We start from the raw sequence: 22,766 nt of genomic DNA on the forward strand, positions 1-22,766 counted from the left end.
TAGTTTTGCCACTTCAATATTATGCAAATACCCAGCTAGATTGAATGTCAAATTGTATCGAAAAATATGGCATTACAAATGAACAATACGTTTTATAAAAATATATACAAATTTGGTATTTTTAATAGTATGTAACGTAAAGGAGACATATATTTTTGTAATTGCCAAAGAATTCGTGTTCGATATTCAAAGTTTGTATTTGTCAGCATTTTCGAAGGATTTATGGTGACCAGATTCACCTGTAAAGAATAAACATTATCTTCCGATGTTCAGACACTTTGTTGTAAAGCAGGAAAGAAATGTGAAATAGAACAACAAGATGGTAGCACAGTGGTAACATCGATTCATCAAACCGGATGTAGCTGTATATTGTCACTGCCATAAAAATTTTATGCATAGTAAGACATGCTTACGGTGACCTATAGTTAGTTGTTAATTTCTGTGTCATTTTGGTCTCTTTTGGAGAGTTGTCTCTTGGCAATCATAACACATCTTCTTTTTTTATAATTATAATGTCAAATTGATTATCTACAGAAAATGTATACATGCATCAGGGCCAAGCAGGCAGAAAAGATGCAGATTACCGACATCGGACTACTCTATTAAATGTATGTCCCTACTTTTCCGTTTGTCTATTATACCTGTTTTTCCCTTTATTTTCGTCTCATGACCCTGTAACTAAGGCAACTGGTAATCTTAAGAAGTGGTATGAGTGCCAATGAGATAACTCTCCATCCAAGTCACAATTTGTAAATTTAAACCATTATATGTCAAAGTACGACCTTCAACACGTAGCCTTGGTTCACACCAAACATCAAGCTATAAAGGGTCCCAATAAGGACTAGCGTAAACTCATTCAAACAGGAAAACCAACGGTCTAATCCATATAAAAAGAAACTAGAAACACTTATGGACCTCATCAACAAGCGACAACCACTGAACATTAGGTTCCTGACTGTGCCATTATTTTTGGTGTAATTCAAACACTAGTTGGTTACAATATTGACATCTTCAAAAAACTTTGAATAAAAAATCAGACAATGAAAGAAAGTTGGAAGTTGTAAGCATTTTGAAACTTAAGGCGATTATGACCATTTTGATTCACGATGAAATTGTGTACACTATTCTCAACGATATTCCTAAACACTTAGAAGTAACTCTTTCTTCTGATGCAAAAAGGAACGAACATGTTGAAAATATATACAAATATATATCGAAACACTTGGCCAGATTTATTGTGAAAGTTAAAGTTTAAAATGAATATACAAAATCTTGAAATAGTAACTGATAATCTTGCTTAGGTGACTCAAGGAAGTACCGCCGGACCTTAGTTATGAAGAACACTGCAAAAATGTCTATAATTACATTTATCAGAAGGTCTAAAAGATACCTTATTGTCTAACTTTGAACATTACTAACTATGCTGTATACATCATCATACTCCGTGACGGTATCCATATACTTCACTCACGTTTTTTCGTCTATTTTTGTAGCTTTTTCTTTATCCTGTGTGCTTCTTTTTCTAGTTATGCTTTAAATCTATCTCCTCGAAATTATCTTTTGTACAACATTAGTGCATATATATTTTACATGTAAACTAAATTGTAGTATTGTTTCCAGGAGAAGACTTCCTAAGTTCGAAAAACGTGCGTCTTAACCGTTTTGACTCTTTGAGCAAATAAAATAATTATAAACTATAAATTCCAACAAAATGTACATGGAAGATACTTGATTTCATAATTGACAGCATATTGTTGATTTTGGGGTCTGTGTTTGAACAAACATTGGTACAATTTGTACACCGCTTTCAGTCGATTTGTTCTTGTATTCGTGTGAAGCACACTTCAGCCAAGCCCGGAAGGGTTTGATTATTCCAATAGTGAAAAAATTCGGGGACTATTACAGAAAATGATAAGAAAATTTTATAGTTTCAGCTTTCGTTACATAGATATTGTATTGTACATGTGAACTTTCAACATACCAAAGATGTCAATTTACAAAAAAATATACTGACATTTCTACAAATATAGTACAGAGCCATATTTTGACACTTCCTGTGCTTGCATCGTCAACCGGGGAACACACATCACCGTTTTTTTCACATTAAAAGTTTGAAGTTCATGCATTTTAATTTGGTTCTGTCCGTCCTTTTATACCGTCTAATCGCTATACTGACATCATCAATTTTGTCAGCTTTGAGGTTTCAAATCTGAATGTCTCATATTATACTAGTATTGTATAATACTGAAGGAATCTTACAACTTTTTTGTTTTTTTGTGAAAATACATAAAGACCATTTTCCCTGGTATTCAGAATATAAATTAATTTAAATGACAATTTCAAAAGTCGCTTAAATGACAGATTCCTCAACATGAAGAATTTTTACAACCATGAAGAAGTATTATTGTTTAAATCTTAAAGTTCCTGAAAAAAGTATGTGATTTATGATTAATCCAAGTATCAGCATTTTGGTTTTATCTTTTATTTTAAAAGCACTGTTTAATAATTAAAAAAAAAGAAAAAAAACCTCATTACATATTTGATTGATTTGAGATTGTCTATCTCAATTATCGAACTACACCAGTACGTATATGAACAAATAGCGGGAAAATTGGCCCAAGTCATTTTCTTTGAAGGTTCAAATAGTTTTAAACATTTAATGGCAGAAGTTCAAAAAAAAATGTACACTTTATGTTTGGTTTTGCACATTGACACGTGCGTATTGTTACAATATGTTACGTTAAATCATACTCGGGGTAAACTGAGAAGAGAAATTGCTTAGACAAGTTAAGAAGGGTTGAAAGGCCTGAATAAACACTCTAAGTGTGATAGCGGGACAAAAATAAGAATATTTAAGCCCTTGACTTGTATAATTATGTGTCACCCTGTCGGATTATCGAACTGTCGGACTATCGAACTGTCGGAATATTTAACTGTCGGAATATTTAACTGTCGGACTATCGAACCGTCGGACTATTAAACAGTCGGACTAAAGGGGCGTCGGACTGTCGGGCGTACCCCCTCACACACATGTTGAATTTCGCCAAATTCTTTATGTGCCGGTGTCCTATTGCTATTCTTCCCCAATACTTTTTTCCGGGCGGTAGAACTGGATCGATCTAGTTCCCCCCGGAAAAATTGGCATGATCCTACTTTTCCCCCTCAGCGTGATGGGAAAGGGGGGACAAAACAGGATCAGGCCAATTTCCCCCCCTAATAGCAGGAGAAGCTAATTTTTCCCCCTTGTAAATTATTAACATCGGCGATGTCAGTTAGAAATCCAAAAAAATAATAGTAACTTCTTTTGATTAGTTTAGCGGTACCGAACCTTTGGCGTATTAATATACATTTGATATCAGAATACTTATATATATATATATATACATGAAGCACATTCTTATGTGGTGATCACATCCATTTTCATTCGTGAACCCTTAGTATCATATGACTAGACGAATACAATTAGTTAAACCACTTCAGGTCAGTAAGAAGACATTCCCCTGGACAGACATGTTTATGATGTCTCGTAATACTAGTATGGTAAAATGACTTCATATGAATCATGCAAAGAACCTACTCTATCTCTACCCAATTATGTCACATCGGTATATGTACTAGCTGTACAAGGAAGTACAACTGCCGACTTGTCTTTAACCAGGAGGAATGGACAGTACACTCTACCAGTTAGATGGCCGCCATTAGGAAAGATAACAACTAAAAGAGAGATGACAAAGAAAAAGAACACATCGAAAGCTGGATAGAGAAAAATACTCGCCGCCTGAAAGCTTTCTTTCAGAAGAAGTCCGATACGGATGAAACATCATCAAATCCAGTGGTTATCGGTATACCCGCTCCAACCAGCATGGGAGACGTGGAGGTACAGGAATTACCAGAAACTACATCAATCGAATGCAGATATCTACCCCATCAGTTGTAGCTGTACAAGATCTACAAAAAGATCCCGCATGCCCTAAACGTGCACAGGGTCGACTCTATCCAGCATAAATGAGACAAATATCCAACGTATTAAACTGACGTGGCAATAAGTAACTAGAGGCCACCGTACGGTTTTCAACAATGAGAAAAGCCCATACCATATAGTCGGCTATAAAATGCCCCGGCAATAAAAATGCGAAACAATTCAAACGAGAAAACAAATGGCCTAATTATTAAAACAAAATAGTTTACGAAAACAAAACGAACTAACAACAACCACTGTACTACAAGCACCTAACATGGGAATGGCGAATACAGAATGTGGCGGGATTCAACATATTCGTGGGCGCTCGACACCCCATCCCCCCAAAAAAAATCACAAAAAAGCTCCAACATAGGACAGCACACAATAGGAAAAAACTGTAAAATATCAATTACAATTTGCTTCACTAAAACCGTAGAGGTACGGGTTACAATATTGTTCATTTTCATTGCGTTACTGTATTATATGTATATCATGTGTAATGTTTGTAAGCCATATGTCCATATTATGGGAGTATAAGTGCTTTTTTAGCTCACCTGGCCCATAGGGCCAAGTGAGCTTTTCTCATCACTTGGCGTCCGTCGTCCGTCGTCGTCCGGCGTCGTCCGTCGTCGTCCGGCGTCGGCGTTAACTTTTTACATTTTGAACTTCTTCTAGAGAACCACTAAATGGAATGAAACCATACATGGCATGAATGTTCCTTATGAGGTGCTGACCAAGTGTTGTTACTACGAAGCTGATCCATAATCCAAGATGGCCGCCAGCAGGGAATTAGTTTAACATTGGACCCTATGGGAAATACATACAAATGTCTTCTTTTAGAGAACCACTGAATGGAATGAAACCAAACATGGCATGAATGTTTCTTATGAGGTGCTGACCGAGTGCTGTTACTTTGTAGCGGATCCATCATCCAAGATTGCCACCAGCGGGGGACTTAGTTTAACATAGGACCCTATGGGAAATACATACAAATGTCTTCTTTTAGAGAACCACTGAACGGAATGAAACCAAACATGGCATGAATGTTTCTTATGAGGTGCTGACCGAGTGTTGTTACTTTGAAGCCGATCCATAATCCAAGATGGCCGCCTGCAGGGGACTTAGTTTAACATGGGACCCTATGAGAAATACATACAAATGTCTTCTTTTAGAGAACCACTGAATGGAATGAAACCAAACATGGCATGAATGTTCCTTATGAGGTGCTGACCGCGTTTTGTTACTTTGAAGCTGATCCATAATCCAAGATGGCCGCAAGCGGGGGACTTAGTTTAACATGGGACCCTATGGGAAATACATACAAACGTCTTCTTTTAGAGCTGTAATTTCAGCTCACTAGTTACGTAAATTTCTTTTATGTAGTCGGCAAATTTATTTCATTTTTTATTATCAGGAACATCTGACATTATATCGTCAGCAAAACCGTCCTCAACTTCCTCCGCTGGAAGAAATGGCAATCAGAAAATCTGTGTTAACCATTTTCTATTTCATTTGACCTATCTTTGTCCTCATTAGCTAAACCTAAATTTTGTATTTTGTCCAAGATGAAAACGACAACCTTTGACTGTAGTATTTGGATGAATTTTAACAAAAAGTTCAAATTAATTCTTTTTTTGTGAACTATAAATAAACTTTATTAACTTCAGAATTTCTTTAACTCGACCATTTGTAACCGGGAGACTGGCTACTTGAATGTCGATGACAACGAGCTGCAACCCACGACCGGTTGCAGACGTTGGCGATGCCAACGTTAGACAATGGCTAGGATCTAGCCACTTGCCTGAGAATACTCGCCATAACTCCACTGGTAGAATTAGACACAAGTCCTATGCAGTAGTTAACAATTTATTGATTCAGGATGGAATACATGTACTTTTACAAATGAGCGGATGTTGTCAGTACGAATGCCCGACTCTCACTGAAGTAAGAACTTCAGAAAACATATTTAAATCAAGAATTTACATGGTTACAATAATAGAAACGAGATTACCGAATGACAATGAAATAATACAATTAGCACTTGAAAGATTAACAAAAGAATATTACAAAAATCTGTCGCTTGAGTTTTAGGCTAAATAGCGCTAATTTAAATGACTAAAGAATTAATTATTCTTTACATAAGAAAACTTAAGAATTATGTAAAGCTGTGACTTTATCTATTATTTACAAAAAGAATTATATAGAAACAAATTCCGACTTTGTGAAAATATACTGACACTTAATTGTTACTTATAACACAAAAAGCTTTATAAAGAAAAATCGTTACATGTTAATAAAATTACTTTGACGGACAAATATTGCAAATAAAATGATTTAGAAAAAACTATAATAAGTATAACAATATAATGACATTTTATGACCGAACAGTTTGTCTGTGAGAGTCCAAAGATACCAGATTTAAGAAATCTAATCCTTTTAAATAGTTTCAAATAAAGATGCATAATTTACACAAATTATCGCTATCACAGATTCCCTCCCCTTTGAAATTCAAAGCGTCCCCGCTTTGAGGTTAAAAAAACTATCTTCTACGGTAATGTCTGTTTTCTCGAAAATGTTTGTTGCTATTTGGTGATTGATCATTTGTCTGTTGTTGAATTGATTTTAATCGATTATTTTCATCCGATAATATCTGAATGGTTTTATAAAGTTCATCATTACACCAAATGAGTCTGTCCTCCTCGGTTTTGTATTTTTCTTCTAGATCTAATGCCAGAGAATGGCAACTCGCGCATCACATTTTTTCTTTCATAATAATCGTTCAGTCTTTTACTATCACGTTGCTTTTTATGCTTTGTTTTCTCCTGGACAAGCTGTAAAGAATTTGAAAAATAACTTGATTTAATCCAACATTGTCTTGAATAATGTCCGAATTTGTTGCATTTGAAGCATTGCTTATCGATTGCTGAACATGTTCCAAAAAGATGATTTTGTAATCCACATCTGACACACATAAGATTTTGTCGGGATTGAAATGTCCACGTGCGCCATTGAGGTCGAAAACTATATTCCATCGCTGAATAAACTGAGATGATGGGAACTAGTCGAAATGTCACTTGCTGCTTGAGGTACTGGTACCGTGTGTCGAACTAAAAAGTCGACACGCCTCTGGGTTTCCTCCACCATAAATGTAACCGGGAGACTGGCTACTTGAATGTCGATGACAACGAGCTGCAACCCACGACCGGTTGCAGACGTTGGCGATGCCAACGTTAGACAATGGCTAGGATCTAGCCACTTGCCTGAGAATACTCGCCATAACTCCACTGGTAGAATTAGACACAAGTCCTATGCAGTAGTTAACAATTTATTGATTTGGGATGGAATACATGTACTTTTACAAATGAGCGGATGTTGTCAGTACGAATGCCCGACTCTCACTGAAGTAAGAACTTCAGAAAACATATTTAAATCAAGAATTTACATGGTTACAATAATAGAAACGAGATTACCGAATGACAATGAAATAATACAATTAGCACTTGAAAGATTAACAAAAGAATATTACAAAAATCTGTCGCTTGAGTTTTAGGCTAAATAGCGCTAATTTAAATGACTAAAGAATTAATTATTCTTTACATAAGAAAACTTAAGAATTATGTAAAGCTGTGACTTTATCTATTATTTACAAAAAGAATTATATAGAAACAAATTCCGACTTTGTGAAAATATACTGACACTTAATTGTTACTTATAACACAAAAAGCTTTATAAAGAAAAATCGTTACATGTTAATAAAATTACTTTGACGGACAAATATTGCAAATAAAATGATTTAGAAAAAACTATAATAAGTATAACAATATAATGACATTTTATGACCGAACAGTTTGTCTGTGAGAGTCCAAAGATACCAGATTTAAGAAATCTAATCCTTTTAAATAGTTTCAAATAAAGATGCATAATTTACACAAATTATCGCTATCACACATTCACGACTCATTAATGTCTCCATCAAGACTCCCACCCGACCACTAATTGAAAACATATTCGAATTCCGACCAATTCACAATCTCTAGACGTTCTTTACTTAACTAGCTAGACCAAATCAACTATACTCGATCTCAGCCCGATCTTGACCAGACCAGGTCGACCTGGTCGTATAGGGGTCGTAGGGATAGTCGGGAATTTGTCGGGTATGTACAATTTCAGTATAAAAAATGTCTGAATTTGTTAAGCCCCGCCGCAGCGTAGGGGGCATTAAGTGTTAACCTTGTCCGTCCGTACACGTGTACGTCCAATCAGTTAGTTTCCCTTCTCTCTAAATTTTGCCCCAACCAAATGTTATGACACGTATACACAATGCTTATTACCATAATACACAGATCATGTGCTAATTTGGATGGCGTCACTTTTATCGATTTTGAGTAATGACCCTTTATAATGCTATATATATGCAAGCGGGCCATTATTTGTGTCCCATGGACACATTCTCTATTTTATTCATTTGGTTAGATTCAGAAGTTTACAGAAGGTCTGAGTAAAATCAGACATTTAAGATATCTACGTCGAAATAAAACAGTTGGATTTGTAGGCAATGTGGTTAGTCCTCCAGAATGTCAGGTTAATAGCTGTGAAGTACCTTGAAAAGGGCGTAGAAGACGAACAAAAAGTCGTAAACAGCAACGTGCGCCAAAGAATCTAGGTGAGACAGAGGTTGACACGACGACAGCTGTATGGGCAAAATGAAAGACTTGCAGGAGTTCAACAAAGAAGACCCCAGATGTTTACAAAATAGTCCTCAAAGTAGAGTAGGAAGCTGATATGTTATGGTAGCTTTCGTTGCTCTTTTCTTGAAAATGACATCATGAAATGAGATTTGTCCTCATATTGGTACTTATGTTAGATAACAATATACATAAATTTTACCAGCCCTTTTTCTTTCCTTTCTTACAAATTAAGCCTACTGTTTGTGTCATATTTGTGTATATGTATGTAATCAGTATTTTGTATAGATTTGATATCCAGAAGTTGAAAGGTTAAAGCTAGAATGTATTTTTGACGTATCCATGGCACAAACCTACACGTTTTTGCTAAAAGTGGTGTAAAGGTGTCACACATTTCCTCAAAATTTGGTCAAAAGTTGAAATTTCAATCCCTTGGAGTGTTACCTTTTCTCAAACTGTTGACATATATCCATCAAGAGATCAAATAAAAATCATTTGACTTTCGTCTCATTTTTTTGTAAAGTTGCGTCAAAAAGATCGTGTGAAAAAAAAATTTTGTAAACATTTGGCCCCGCTGCATGTTTGTGCCTCTCCCAAGTCAGGGGCCTCTTCAATGAATTAGTACACATTTTCTTTTAGGGGCCAGATGTAGCCCGCCACCGGGTGGCCAAAATGCAGGATCTAATTTCCTTCCGGTACATCTGAGGTCATCCCAGTTTTTAAATGGGTTTCGTGTTGCTAAGTTTTTTGTTTTCTATGCTGTGATATGTTGGCTGCTGTTTGTCTTCTCGTCGGTTTTCGTTTTTCGCCATGGCTGTGTCGGTTTGTTTTCGACCTTTGAATTTGATTGTTCCTTTGGTATCGTTTGCCTCTCTTTTTAAATATTAATCCTCCTTGTAGAAGTACAGACAAGTACTGTACTTGGAGTAATTTTTGCGTAGTTAATCATTTGTTTAGTTAAAATTAATGAACAATGACAAAATATTTTTGCAGTAGCAAAGTTATGAAAGTTAATCAGATCTGCATATCTAGATTAAATTATAGATTCGTTTCGTCTAGCAAATAATTATAACTCCTTATTAAAGTTCACATATGAAATCTCAAACGATAATATGTCGTTCTTAGATGTTTATGTAATCAAAGGTCAAAGATTTACAACACGTGGCATGCTTGACCTTGACTACATTTTAAAGAAACCAATTCTTATCTGTTTCTGCACAGATATAGCTGTCACTCAAAGCATGTATTCAGAGGATTTATTAAAGGTGAAGCAATACGGCAAATTAGAAACACAAGTGACCATAACAAATTAATAAACAATCTAACTAATTTCAAAGTGAAATTATTAGATAGGGGTTATGATAACGTGGAAATAGATGATAGTATTACTGATGCTTTATCAATTGACAGTACTGAATTACTACAACAAAACAAATCAAAAGAAAAACAAAATATTCCATTAGTTTTAATAACTAAATATAATCCATATATACGTAAAATAAAGAAACGTATTATAAAACACGGGCATTTATTACAGTTAGACGAAGATTGTGTACAAATATTCAAAACAGCACCAATTGTTGCGTATAGCAAACACAAGAGTGTTGGAGATATGCTTAGTAGATCAAAGTTAAAGACTTTAACATAAAATTGACAGTTGGACCCCTGATGATGGCAGATCTGTCATAATAACTAGATCTATCGAAGAAGAATTAAAATATAAATATATCAATATATACATGAATAACTTTCATATTTGATTATATTCAAATATAGCATCTTAAAATGACCATCCCAAGCTTAACTGCCGAAACACTAAATAAAGTAGTGTCGGGTCCTATCATGCAATATGGGATGCGTGGTTGCATGGGTGTTTTATTACAACAACGCATACACGAACTTTTTCACTTATGAGATATATTAATTTTTCCCCATGTTTCTGGATTCTGTCCGGCTAAAAACTTCAAAATTGTGTAATATAGAATTATGACCTCTTGCTCTCGCTCTAAAGCTGAAATTCTGTTTTATTGCTTGTGCTGATTTTCAAGGAAATAGTTAATTCATTCTGTTCTGTTTTTTTTTTGTGTTCTTTATTTGTCTATGGATGTTACAGAGAGCTCTGAATATTTCCAAAAACTATAGAATTATGTATGATAAAACGTAGATTTTGGTATCATTTCAAAATAGAAAGTAAGTTTCCTGGATGCAATTTTTCTAGAATTAATTTAAGGAATAGCCCGATAAGACTCTTTTCTATATTTCTTGTTCAAATTAAGAACTTGGCGTCGGCAGCTGAAGAGTAGTCCCCAAAATGTTCCTGTATAAATGTCTTATTAAGAGCAGTACTATAGCCAGTGAATATTTTTAAAAACTTTAAAAAAATGTTTTATGAAATTATGAACTTAGTCCCACTTTAAAGCTGAAATCAAATTCTCCTGCTGCATGTACGTACTTTTTTGTCACTGGCATATCTGTTCGTGTTTCGGCCTTAGCCAAAAGTTCAAGGATTATTTGGACAATGTCTTCAACAGTCTTGATAATTTTATTATCAGGTTTTGAAAATTTTATTTAAGAATTGAATGCTTCTTTGTGTAAATTCAAAGGGTTGACCGAATGACATTTTGTATGAAGCGCGGTCAACGCTAATACATGTACAACCCTATGAAATTACTTAAAGAAGCATTCAATGCTATACTTAGACCTATTGATCTGAACATTTACTAAATGATACTGCAGGTACTTAAGGGCATACGTTACAGTTACAGGGGAGGTAATGACGTTGCTAAAAATGTTATTTTCGCGACGTCAAACTGTGACATATCGGGAAAAGATGCATTTTTCGACTGATTTTTATCATTCAAACTGATTTAACTTTTAAACGAGTTCATGGACCCCTCATTTTTAAAATGACATTCGGTCTGATTACGTATTAAGATTATTTGTACCAAATTTCATGAAAAAGTCAATGATGCAATTTTTTGAAATTTGATAAATATACAGCAAAAAATGACGTTTTTTTCTACATTCATGAACCTTTGGTATATGTACAAAATGGCCCGTTTCTGTTATTCATTATTTTTGTTGTTTTAATACTATTGCAGTTTGAAAATTTCGTAATTCACATGGCTTCAGAAGGGGTCATAAACCTTAATAAGTCCACTGTTTAAATACATATAGATAAAAAAAAATCCAATTTTTTCCAAGTTTGAAATATTGAATACTTATAATCACATTTGTCTATTGTAGTTAATTTGAGAATATTAAATATTCATCTTTTAAAACAACATGCACATTTAGGTGCACATTTTCGCTGGGTTAGTCATTTTCTCACCCAGCGCTAAACTCGTGAAACAAACGTCGCCTCGGTTGTCTTGTGGAGGCGTCTTCACCTCGAGTGTCAGATGTCGTGGGTTCTGACCCCGGCTGGGTCAAAGCAAAGACTTTAAAATTGGTATTTGCTGATTTTCCGTATCACGTTACATTAAGGGGCAAGATCAAAGACTAGTTGGGTCGGAGTCAGAATATATAGTGTCCAGTTAGGGTGATATGTCAGCACATTAAAAATAGTGACACAAACAACCCATGCATTAACACGATGTCCAGTAGTCAGCACTTCTGTGTAAACATGAATTATCATTGATATGGTCAAATTGATAAATAAACTGTTGAGTAAAACTTTGAATTGTTTGACAAACTACGAATTTTATATTCAGGAATAGATAACCTGATCTGTATTTGGCAAAACGTATCGGAATCTTGGGCCTTTTATGATCTAATGACTTTTTTAATCGACCTTTTGTACACGAAACACACATACAAAATTACAAGCATGATATCTTTGACTATGATGCATTTTTTTCCTTTGATATTCAATATTTTTTTTTCTTTTCTTTGACGTATGAATATCTGATTAAAAAAATAACCATTTTTATTTATTTAAGTATGTTTAAAGTCATTATAGTACTGCAAATTAAGAGGAGATATGATTGATTGAATGTTGTTTTCTGACCGTCCAGTGACAAATACTTCATGAATGTTTATGACGGAAAGTAATGTAGAGAACAATTTTCAGACAAGAAATACGAAGTTGCACGCGTTGTCGTTGAAAAAGAGCAGCGGGAAGGCGGGGGACAATTACAAATCATAAGTACAATAAATACAAACAAATCCACTCTGTGTTTTTGTTAGATGTATTTCTATTTGTATCCATCTGATGAGTTAAGCCTTTTTAAACTGATTTTTATAGTTCGTTCTTATGTTGTACTGTTACACCACTGTCTCAGGTTAGGGGGAGTGTTGGGATCCCGCTAACATGTTCAACACCGCCACATTCTGTATGTATGTGCCTGTCCCAAGTCAGGAGCCTGTTACTCAGTGGTTGTCGTTTGTTACTGTGTTACATATTTGTTTTTCGTTCATTTTTTGTACATCAACTATGCCGTTAGTTTTCTCGTTTGAATTGTTTTACATTTGTCATTTTTGGGACTTTTATAGATGACTATGCGGTATGGGCTTTACTCATAGTTGAAGGCCGTACGATGACTTATAGTTGTTAATTTATTTATGTGTCATTTGGTCACTTGTCAAGAGTTGTCTCATTAGCAATCATACCACATCTTCTTTTTTATAAACATCATGGTAAAAAAATTACACAATATGAATTCGCAATAGTGTTGGATAGTTTTGTTTGATCTTTATTACTGTTACAGTTTCACAATTAAATAATTAAAATTATCACATGGTGTCGTCTTATGTCGTATGATACAATGTATGTTATTATTTTACTGTTCTGTAGTTCTGTAATTTATTTTCGCCATCCGTAATGATTGCCTAAAATGTTAACTTGGCATGCCATACATGAAAGAAATGCGGACGTGAAAGAAAGGACTTTTCACAAAAGCGTCAACGGAGATTAATAGATTCCAGGGCCACGATTTCGTCATTTATAAAACAAAATACGTGTTTCTGACGGGTAAAGTTGTACTAACACTTAATGTTGACACCATTCATTGCCATTATCAATCTGTTGAGTATAGAATTTATAGTCAAAACTTGTTTTTGTTTAGAATACACAATTCCATGGATAACATGTTTAACAAGTCTGTGCAGTTTTTACGCTACAAAGACATATGTATGCTTCGACATGCCAATCAACGTCTGTGTCACAGTGTTCCAAATATTGAAATTTAGTCAAAAAGGAACTGTTTAACCATGAACCAGTTATTTAATAACTTTGGTTTCAGTTAGTGATTTACATTCCCAAAATTTCCGAGGCTCTGCAGTTTGTCACAGTTCCTTCTGAAATGTGTCAAACCCCGACAATCTGCTATAATCTCACTTTAAATTCATACAATAATAAATACAGGAATCAACATTTATATTCAAGGAATGTTAGGTTTAAATATTATCGTGGGCCGTAGGTACGCTCATAGTTTAAAATGCAGAAAAAGATTTGGAAACTGCCATTTATCTGCCGTTTTCGCGAATCTTGAGGTGTTTACAGCAACAAAGCATGAATAATATGAGCGAGAGTTGACAAATCTATTGATGTTTACAAAAATATAGGTTTTAAACTTTAAAAATATAGTACTATAATTTATGGCATATCACTTTTAATTTGAATCGAAATCGGGGGCCGTTCTCTGATGCTTATCGTACCTAGCTTGTCCTTTTAGTTATTTCTAAACAATATATTTCATAAATTTATAGGATACTTATATAAAAGAGAACTTATAAATAATATTACAAAAAAACAGCTTGTGTTTATCTGTTTATCTTTTAAAACAAAAAAGTTATGCACATCTGTCTGGAGGAAAAATACGTCCACAAATCCGAATTTTGAGCAAATATCTGAAATTTTGACCTCATTTTACTCAAAAAGAAGCACATGAAGGTATATTTTTTATTACATATTTGATTTAAGCAGGTAAAAAATAGCCTATATATCTTAAAAGGAAAAATTCTCACCGTCAGAAATAAACTATTGGATATGCCCTTAATTGCCACGGCAGGGACGTACATGTGAATATTTGTTAGCGAAAAGGCTCTGCTGGGTACATAATTAATACATCACCCGAGACAGAGATGATATAAGAAAATTATTGTTCATGTATGCCGCGTAAATTTCCATTCCACTTGTTTTAAAATTACCCGGTGCCAGTGTGATAAAATCCACTAATATACCAGGCAAAACATATGAATATATAAAATGTAATAATATTAAAAAATGATTTGTTTTTCAATAAACTCGGACTTGGTCATTAAAAAAGTTTTTTTTTGTTTTCAAATTATCGCATTATACATTTCATTTCTATAAGTACTGATAAAAAAGGGCGGAGACTTTAGTGATGATAATTGACTAGATTCGTTAAACACGCCTTCCAACAGTAAGATATACAGTCTAATAAAAATAAATTATACAGCCTATGTTACTTTCGAGTTTTGACCCTTTAATGATGTGTTTGAAATAGTACAGCATATGCTTCAATTTAAAAATATAGCATAGTCAATGTTTGTGTTATAGCATATGCGATAAAAATGCAGCATAACCAGACAAATATATATTGACCCTTTTGGGACGTCAAATATAGCTTATGCTACAAAGCAGCATAAGCTATATTTTATAGCTTATGCACCTCTTTTTACTTTTGACCCTTTCCGTACGCCATACACTTGCGGACAAACTTATTTCCCACATGCATTTATACACTACAGTAGTATGCTATACAAACAATAACTTTATTTGTTTTAACTAACTCTGAAGTACAAAATAGTAACTGTTGATATTAAAACCTTAATTGTGGAAGAAAGGGGCAACGAAACATTGCTGTTATGGTACTTGTAATAGTGATTCACGTTATGCACACAAAGATTACATGGAGGGAGTGGAATTTATAAGATTTCCAAAGCCATGGAGGGATAGAGAAAAATGCACAAGATGGATAAATGCATGTGGAAGAGAAGGTTTTACAACTGACAGAGTAAAAAAGGATAATTATTTATGCAGCAAACATTTTGTTGGAGGAAGAGGTCCTACAGATTCTGACCCTGATCCAATTCCTGCCACCACTACTCCAAGTGATGTATGTAAATATATTCTAGCATTTTTTGTTTACTTTTTCTGATCATTAGGCATAACAAATAATATATTCAAAATGCATTATATTTGTCATGTGATTTATAAAAAATAATTAAATAAATTTTATACTATTAATGTTTTTTTTCTTTTTGATAAATTGTATTCTATATCATGTATAATGTAGGTTTTTTTTTAATTTTTATTTATTGACTTATTTTAATTTCAATAACTCTATGAATCCTACCCCTCTTTCCACTTTTTTTATTTAAAAAATTATCTTATTTACCATTTCAGATTCAATAGCTAGATAAGAGAAGAAAACCACCAACTCCTAAAACTGTATCAGAAAAACACACAAAAAAAACAAGAAAATGCTTAAAGCCTGAGATGAGGGAATACGGACAGGATTTACCAATTACGGACACAGAAATTACAATGGCTTGTTCCAGTACAATGTCTCTAACAATGGAATCCAACTAAACGGATTTTGCTGTTCAAGTAAATCCACCTATTAATACAGAAACTACACAAACAGAAAACATATTGGATTGGACCTTGAGGTCAGAATAGAAAATTCTGTACTAAAAAATCAAAACGTTTCACTTCAGTCTGAAATTGAGCTTCTTCGGTGCACATTAAATGAACAAGAAGGTAGTGCACTTGCAAAGACCTCTGAAAATGAAACTGTAGTGAAATATATAAACATGTATCTTGATGTCAAATGTGAAAGAAGATCCAGCTAAATTCAAATTCTATACAGGTCTTACAGTTCCACAATTTATGTGCTTGTGGGGATATCTTGGTCCAACAGTAAACAAACTAGTATACTGGAACAAAGACTGTGATGTACCTGGCAGATCTCCTAAAATAGAGACCAGGACCAAAGCAGAAGATGACACCAATGAATGAATTATTTTTGACATTAATCCACATTAGGCAAGGTCTATTATTGGAAGACTTATCTTATAGGTTCGGAGTTAGCAAAACCACAGCATCCCGTGTAGTGATAACTTGGATACAATGTTTGTACATACGTTTAAGTGCTTTTCGAATGAAAATGTTTCCTGATCGGTCCAAAATTTGTAAACATCTCACATAGTCATTCAAGAAATACAAAAATATCAGGTGTATAATTGATTGCACTGAAGTATTTTGTTCAACAGCAAAGAAACTTTGGTAAACAAGGAAACTGCTATTCGTCCTATAAGGGACATACAATTTACAAGTTTCTGGTTGGTATTGCACCTAATGGGACAATTGTATATATTTCTGATGCTTTTGAGGGTTCCATTTCTGATAAGGAAATTGTTAAAAAATCTGGATTTTTAAATACATTAAACAATGGTGATGACATCATGGCTGACAGAGGATTTTCAATTGATGACCTACTGGTGTCAAGAGGAGCAAAGCTGATTATACCACCCTTCCTAGGCTCACGAGATAAGTTTACACCACATGAAGAAGGAAGCACCAAGGACAGTATTCAAATTCCATGTGAGCGGAAAAAATGCAGAAGAAGTTGGTCCTACCTAATTGAAGTATACGAGCCTGAAAAATTCACGCAATATTGATTGACATTGATATTTGACAAGAGTTTAGTCATAACCACACCGACTCGGTGGTTGTTTGTTCATCTGCACGAGATCTTTGGTTTGATCCTCGGTCATATACTGACATATGCATTTGCTGCTTCTCCGTTAAGCAGTGCAAATATCAGAGTAAGAACATAATACTCTGTGTGCCTTGTGTTACCTTGTAAGCTAGCTCAAATTTCATATTTCTTTCATATCAAGATATGTTCTCGCCTTGAATACACATTCACTCTCAACTTTATTATAAATGAAGAAAGAGAAACTGTTATGAAAGGAGTATATGGGCCTTTCTAAAGGGCTGTGTTTACACATTCAAAATTTACTCTGTAGTACAAAGAAAACTGTGTATTTGGAATAGTTTTAAGGCATAACATGCCCTAAATAAATAAAATTTTAAAAACTAAATTATGGATACGTACTGATCATGCTGATGTACTGGAGAACATGATTGATACGTACTGATTGATACCTTAAGTACGGGAAAACATGATTTATGTATTGGTGTTAGTTGGCCTTGAACTAGCGTTCAGTAACTCCGAGTACTCTTGTATTGGTGTATTGTGTCTATTGTTTTAAGATCTTTTATATTTAATATAAAATTAAGGAGATGTGGTATGCTTGCTAATGAGGCAACCCTGAACCAGAGACAAAATGACAGAAGTAAACAACTGTGTGTCACTGTACAGCCTTCGACAATGAACAATACACATACCGCATAGTCAGGTAAAAGAAAGAGAGGAAGACCCAAAATGACATGAAGAAGAACTGTAGAGGCAGAGGCTAGTAAACATCAACAGACATGGGGCACACTACAGAAAACTGCCAACGACCGACACTGACCGGTCGTTACTGCCCTACACGCCAATGACGTACAAGGGCAGTAAGTAAGTAATAGTCAGCTATAAAAGGCCCCGAAACGACTAATGTAAAACAATTCAAACGAGAAAACTCGTAATTATTTCTCTGTATCCATTGAGCTAAGCCATTTGCAACTGATTTGACCATTGTGTACTGCTACATCACTGTCCCAGGGGAGGGGTTAATTGGGCTTCACAAACATGTGTAACCCCGCCACATTCTTTATATCCCAAGTCAGTAGCCTGTAATTCAGTGGTTTTCTTTGCTTCATGTCTGTCGTATTTGTTTTTCGTAAATTGAATTGTTATAAATTATGCCGTTAGTTTTCTCGTTTGAAATGTTTCACATTTGTTATGTCTTGGCCTTTTATAGCCGAATACACGGTATGGGTTTTCTCATTGTTGAAGGCCTTTCAGTGACGTTTGCATCCACGTCATTTGAACTCTACTGGAAAGTTGTCTCATTTCCAATCCTACCTTATTTTTATATACACTATGCAGCATCATAACATCATTTTGTAAAATGTTCCTGTAAACCTGAAATTCAATTGATTGATTGATTGTTGGTGTTTACCGCCATGTGCAGAGTTCGAACTTACAACCTACGTGTTGGCAGATAAATTCATTAGATTCAACAAATAAGTACGACTCGGAATGTACTTTGTCGGTATTTTGTCACAACTTGCAGTCATACGAATTATATTTACATTCCTCTATGCGGTCTCTCAGACAAAAATATCAATCAGTCACATCCAACGGATTTAGTGTAAAAACGTCATAAACAGTATAGCATGACCTTGTGCGTTGCCAAAGTACAATTATAAATAGACAGGATGTATGACCATAAGTGTTGAGAACTGTAGAACAATACATATTTAGTTATGTTTAAATTTATTCAAAACAAAATCAATTTTAGTATCGATAACGACTATATTCAAAGATCTTTAGTTACGACAGTGCAATATTGATAACCTTTTAGGGAAATTTTATTCGAAGGATTGAATAGTTTACATGGATGTTATCTATATATATTGGCTCTATATACAACGTATAAATGAATAAAATGAATTACTTAAAAAAAACATATTTTTATTTCGTAAAAACATGAACACGCTGCGAACCTTTGCCTATGTAGTGTTGTTTCCAATTTGTAGTTAAATATGGATATCTTATTTTACCATACCATCTGTCAGCGTTAAATCTAAGGAATTCATGATCATAATTATACTGTACACCTATAGTAAGTGAGCCTCCAGGTTTTGTTACACACCATGCTCGTGCAATGGCAATAATGTCACCCCACGGATTCAATGCGTCACCATATCTCCCTAATCCTGAGTGTTCTATAGAACTAAAAGTAACAATGGCATCAAATGTTCCTAAAGTATTGTTTAGATAACGCATACGAAAATCAAACGGAACTATAGTTTTCACTTTTGGATGTTGAGATGAAATACGACCATACTCCAATGTAAATACTTCACGCGCACCTGCTTCTAACACGCATGCCTCAACCCATGGAGTTTCGGAACCTATCACCATAACTCTACCATCAACAATTCCCGGTGCATGTTTCAAAGCATCTCTAAGAGCATTTGTTTCTCCCGCACCATAGTTACCGCCTAATCTACCTTGCTTTGCACTGATTATCCAGTCTTCAATACCTTTCTCTGTCCAAACAGGTTGTCTAGCTGTTTTACCTAAATACTGATTATCAAAATACCAATACTTCACTGGTATACGATTGTTCATGGTATATTCAATTAACAGATTTTTTGGAATTGCTTTTGGTGCATGTGGTAGCTCATGACCACGGTCAACATATTTGTTTTTGAATATCGCTTGACAGTCAATATCTGCATTGATATGATCAAAATATGGTCCTGGTGATCCTTTTCTTGATGTATCACACAGCTGACCACAGTCTCTACGAATAAGTTCCAAAGGGTCCGTAGGAGGTATATGTAGTGGTAATTTCGGCGCATTCTGACGGCTTCCAAAAACATTCAAAACAACTGTTGTTTTATCACTAAATGACTGTAGAATATTGTTTGGAATTAAAATCCATGCAATAATTAAAACTAATGACACAGCACCTATGGCATATTTCCTCTTCAAATCCATATTTTTTGTCAGTTTAGCAAATACTTAGGTCTTTTTGGTTATTGTCTGCAACATTTTTGGTGTACTGAAATTAAAAAAAGGATGCAATTAAACAAAAAACATCAACGTTATAATATATATATATTTTTCCAACATGTTACAATTCTAATATCGATCGCTATACGGTTATATTTAGTATCTATGGAAACAATCTATAAAAGAAATAATATGATATATCATTGACTACGAGTCAACTCGACAGAATTGATTATCTATAATTCAGTGAATTAATTATTTATATAGATAGGTTAATTATAAAAAGACGAGAGGTTCAAATGCACAATGTGGAAAATGTGGGAATCTGCCAAATAAGGGGGACAAACACAGAAGTATATATATAAATACTTTTAGAAAAAGTTATATGCAGGACAAAAGGTACTACGGCATATTCGTCATTGTTATTATAACTCGTGTTATGGTTCTGGTCTTGTCTTGAATACGACTTTTTGCTTTATAATGATATATAGAAATGTGAATAGGTGTATGGGTAATTTTTTTTAAATGTAAAATTTTCTGTACAATTTTTTTTTTTTTCCCTTGAAAAATGCTATTGTATCTAAGCTTTTAAATGAAAGTTCGTAAGATTTATGAGTCTACTTCAATAATAAACACGATTTCCATCAATTTTTATAAAATTAAAGTATAGTTAATTTGGGTTTATAGCATAGTTCATGTGCGTACAAAATAAGGTAACTATGTTTTTAATTATTTGTTTACTGCTTTCTGATCTTGGTTGCCTTGAAATCTGTAAAATAAATTATTTTAGTGTGTATAATTTATACCCTTACGAAAAAGGGGAAAATTCAAGAAATTTAGTTTAAAAAAATCAGTGCGTATATTGTAATAGAAAAATGCAATTCATTTTATTTCATGCAGTTTATTAGTTTTATATGTATGTAAGATCTACTGTGTAAAATATTTTATATAAAATATGTTACTAGGACATTCAGAAATTAGTATATAAACTGATCAAGCCGCTATAATATTAATAGCGAGTTTCTTGATATTCTAGTTTGGTTTTCTTTCCTGTTGTTGGTTCCGGCCTTCTACCGTGAGCCTCCCCCTAGATTGTGCCACAGAGCTTTACAATTGTCGGGTCACAAAATAACAACAAAACATCAACACAATATAATGGTAGAGGACCATGTTTAGCAACAAGAAAACAACTAAACCAGGAAAGACACCTGACAACTGTAAACAACAGATCCACAACAAACTAGAATCCGCTTTCGAAGGTTTAGACATCTTTTCTAATCATCACGTCATCTTTCAGAAAAAAAGTCAAACACCCGACGACTGTGATAACGACACCACCATTCCTTACGTGGACGACCAGCCATTTCACCAGTTGTCGCCTATCCATCCACAGTTCAATCCTTTTGAAACACCGTGGGCAAAACCTACGCTTCCAACATCTATAAGACCATTGAGACCATCCATCGTACAAAAACCAGTTATACCTGCGTCATTATCTAAGAAACCGGCACCTGTTGCAGTAAATCCGCTCTTACAAACGCCACAGCAATTTGCGTCATTGTATCCTAAGTTACCAACATCAACACTAGCTACAGCTTCCATTGCTACAACGGCTACAAGTGCACCAACTGTAACATCTACAACATCAACAGTAGTGTCAACATCAACAGTAGTGTCAACATCAACAGTAGTGTCAACAACAACAGTAGTGTCAACATCAACAGTAGTGTCAACATCAACAGTAGTGTCAACAACAATTGTTCCAGTCACAACGACAGCTGCTACAGCAGGAGCAACAACCACAACAATACCAGGAACAATATCAACGACAATATCAACCAATTCATCAGGTAGGACAGTGCAACCTTCTACGAACATTTTTAATGTCTTCAATTTTGAAAATTGAAAAATTTAAAGGTGACAATACTCAAAATCCTGGAACTTGGTTAACTAATTTTAATCAATATCGTAGTTTTTATGATTTGTCAAAGAAAAAGAGTGCAGAGTCATTTCCTTTTCATTTGGAAGGTCATGCCAAAATTTGGTATGACACGGTGTCTGATGCAAAGAAACAGCATTTTGATTTTTTAATCGCTGCTTTTAAAGATCGTTTTAAAGATAAACAACATCTTTTGGACATTACAATCTTACAAACACATCAGGGAAGAAATGAGTCTGTACTTGATTTCTTATCTAGGTTATTAAAATTGGCTATTAACAGAAATATATCGGATGATATATTGCTAGCCGTAGCAATGAATGGTTTAAAGGCTGATTTGAAAACAATCGTCATGACAAAAGAACCTAAAAATATTTAAGAATTTAGGCATGCCGCAAATTTGGCAGAAAAAGCTATTGATTCGATGGTAAATTCTGTAAATTCCATGAATCAAACTGTTTTAGACGAAATTCATTCATTAAGGGAAACATATTAATGTGAATAGTACAATTCCA

General features: G+C 34.3%; 1 protein-coding gene across 1 annotated transcript; it reads right to left on the minus strand.

Moving 5' to 3' along the window:
- Nucleotides 1-19,245: 19,245 nt before the first annotated feature.
- Nucleotides 19,246-22,190, minus strand: LOC127706697 (uncharacterized). Its single transcript, XM_052211355.1, has 2 exons — nucleotides 21,797-22,190; nucleotides 19,246-20,361 (listed from the first exon to the last, which is right to left on the minus strand). The coding sequence occupies exons 1-2, from the start codon at nucleotides 22,188-22,190 to the stop codon at nucleotides 20,336-20,338; spliced, it is 420 nt and encodes a 139-aa protein (XP_052067315.1). The 3' UTR covers nucleotides 19,246-20,335.
- Nucleotides 22,191-22,766: the final 576 nt, after the last annotated feature.

The sequence above is a fragment of the Mytilus californianus genome, unplaced genomic scaffold (assembly GCF_021869535.1).
Source record: "Mytilus californianus isolate M0D057914Y unplaced genomic scaffold, xbMytCali1.0.p SCAF_6, whole genome shotgun sequence".
Classification (NCBI taxonomy): Eukaryota; Metazoa; Mollusca; class Bivalvia; order Mytilida; family Mytilidae; genus Mytilus; species Mytilus californianus.

Excerpts from the sequence above, each read along its gene's own strand:
- LOC127706697 (XM_052211355.1), bottom strand. The coding sequence starts at position 22,190 with ATGTTCGTAGAAGGTTGCACTGTCCTACCTGATGAATTGGTTGATATT. Across the intron at positions 20,362-21,796 it reads TTTCTTAGATAATGACGCAG|TACACCAAAAATGTTGCAGA; the intron begins GTATAACTGGTT and ends TTTTAATTTCAG.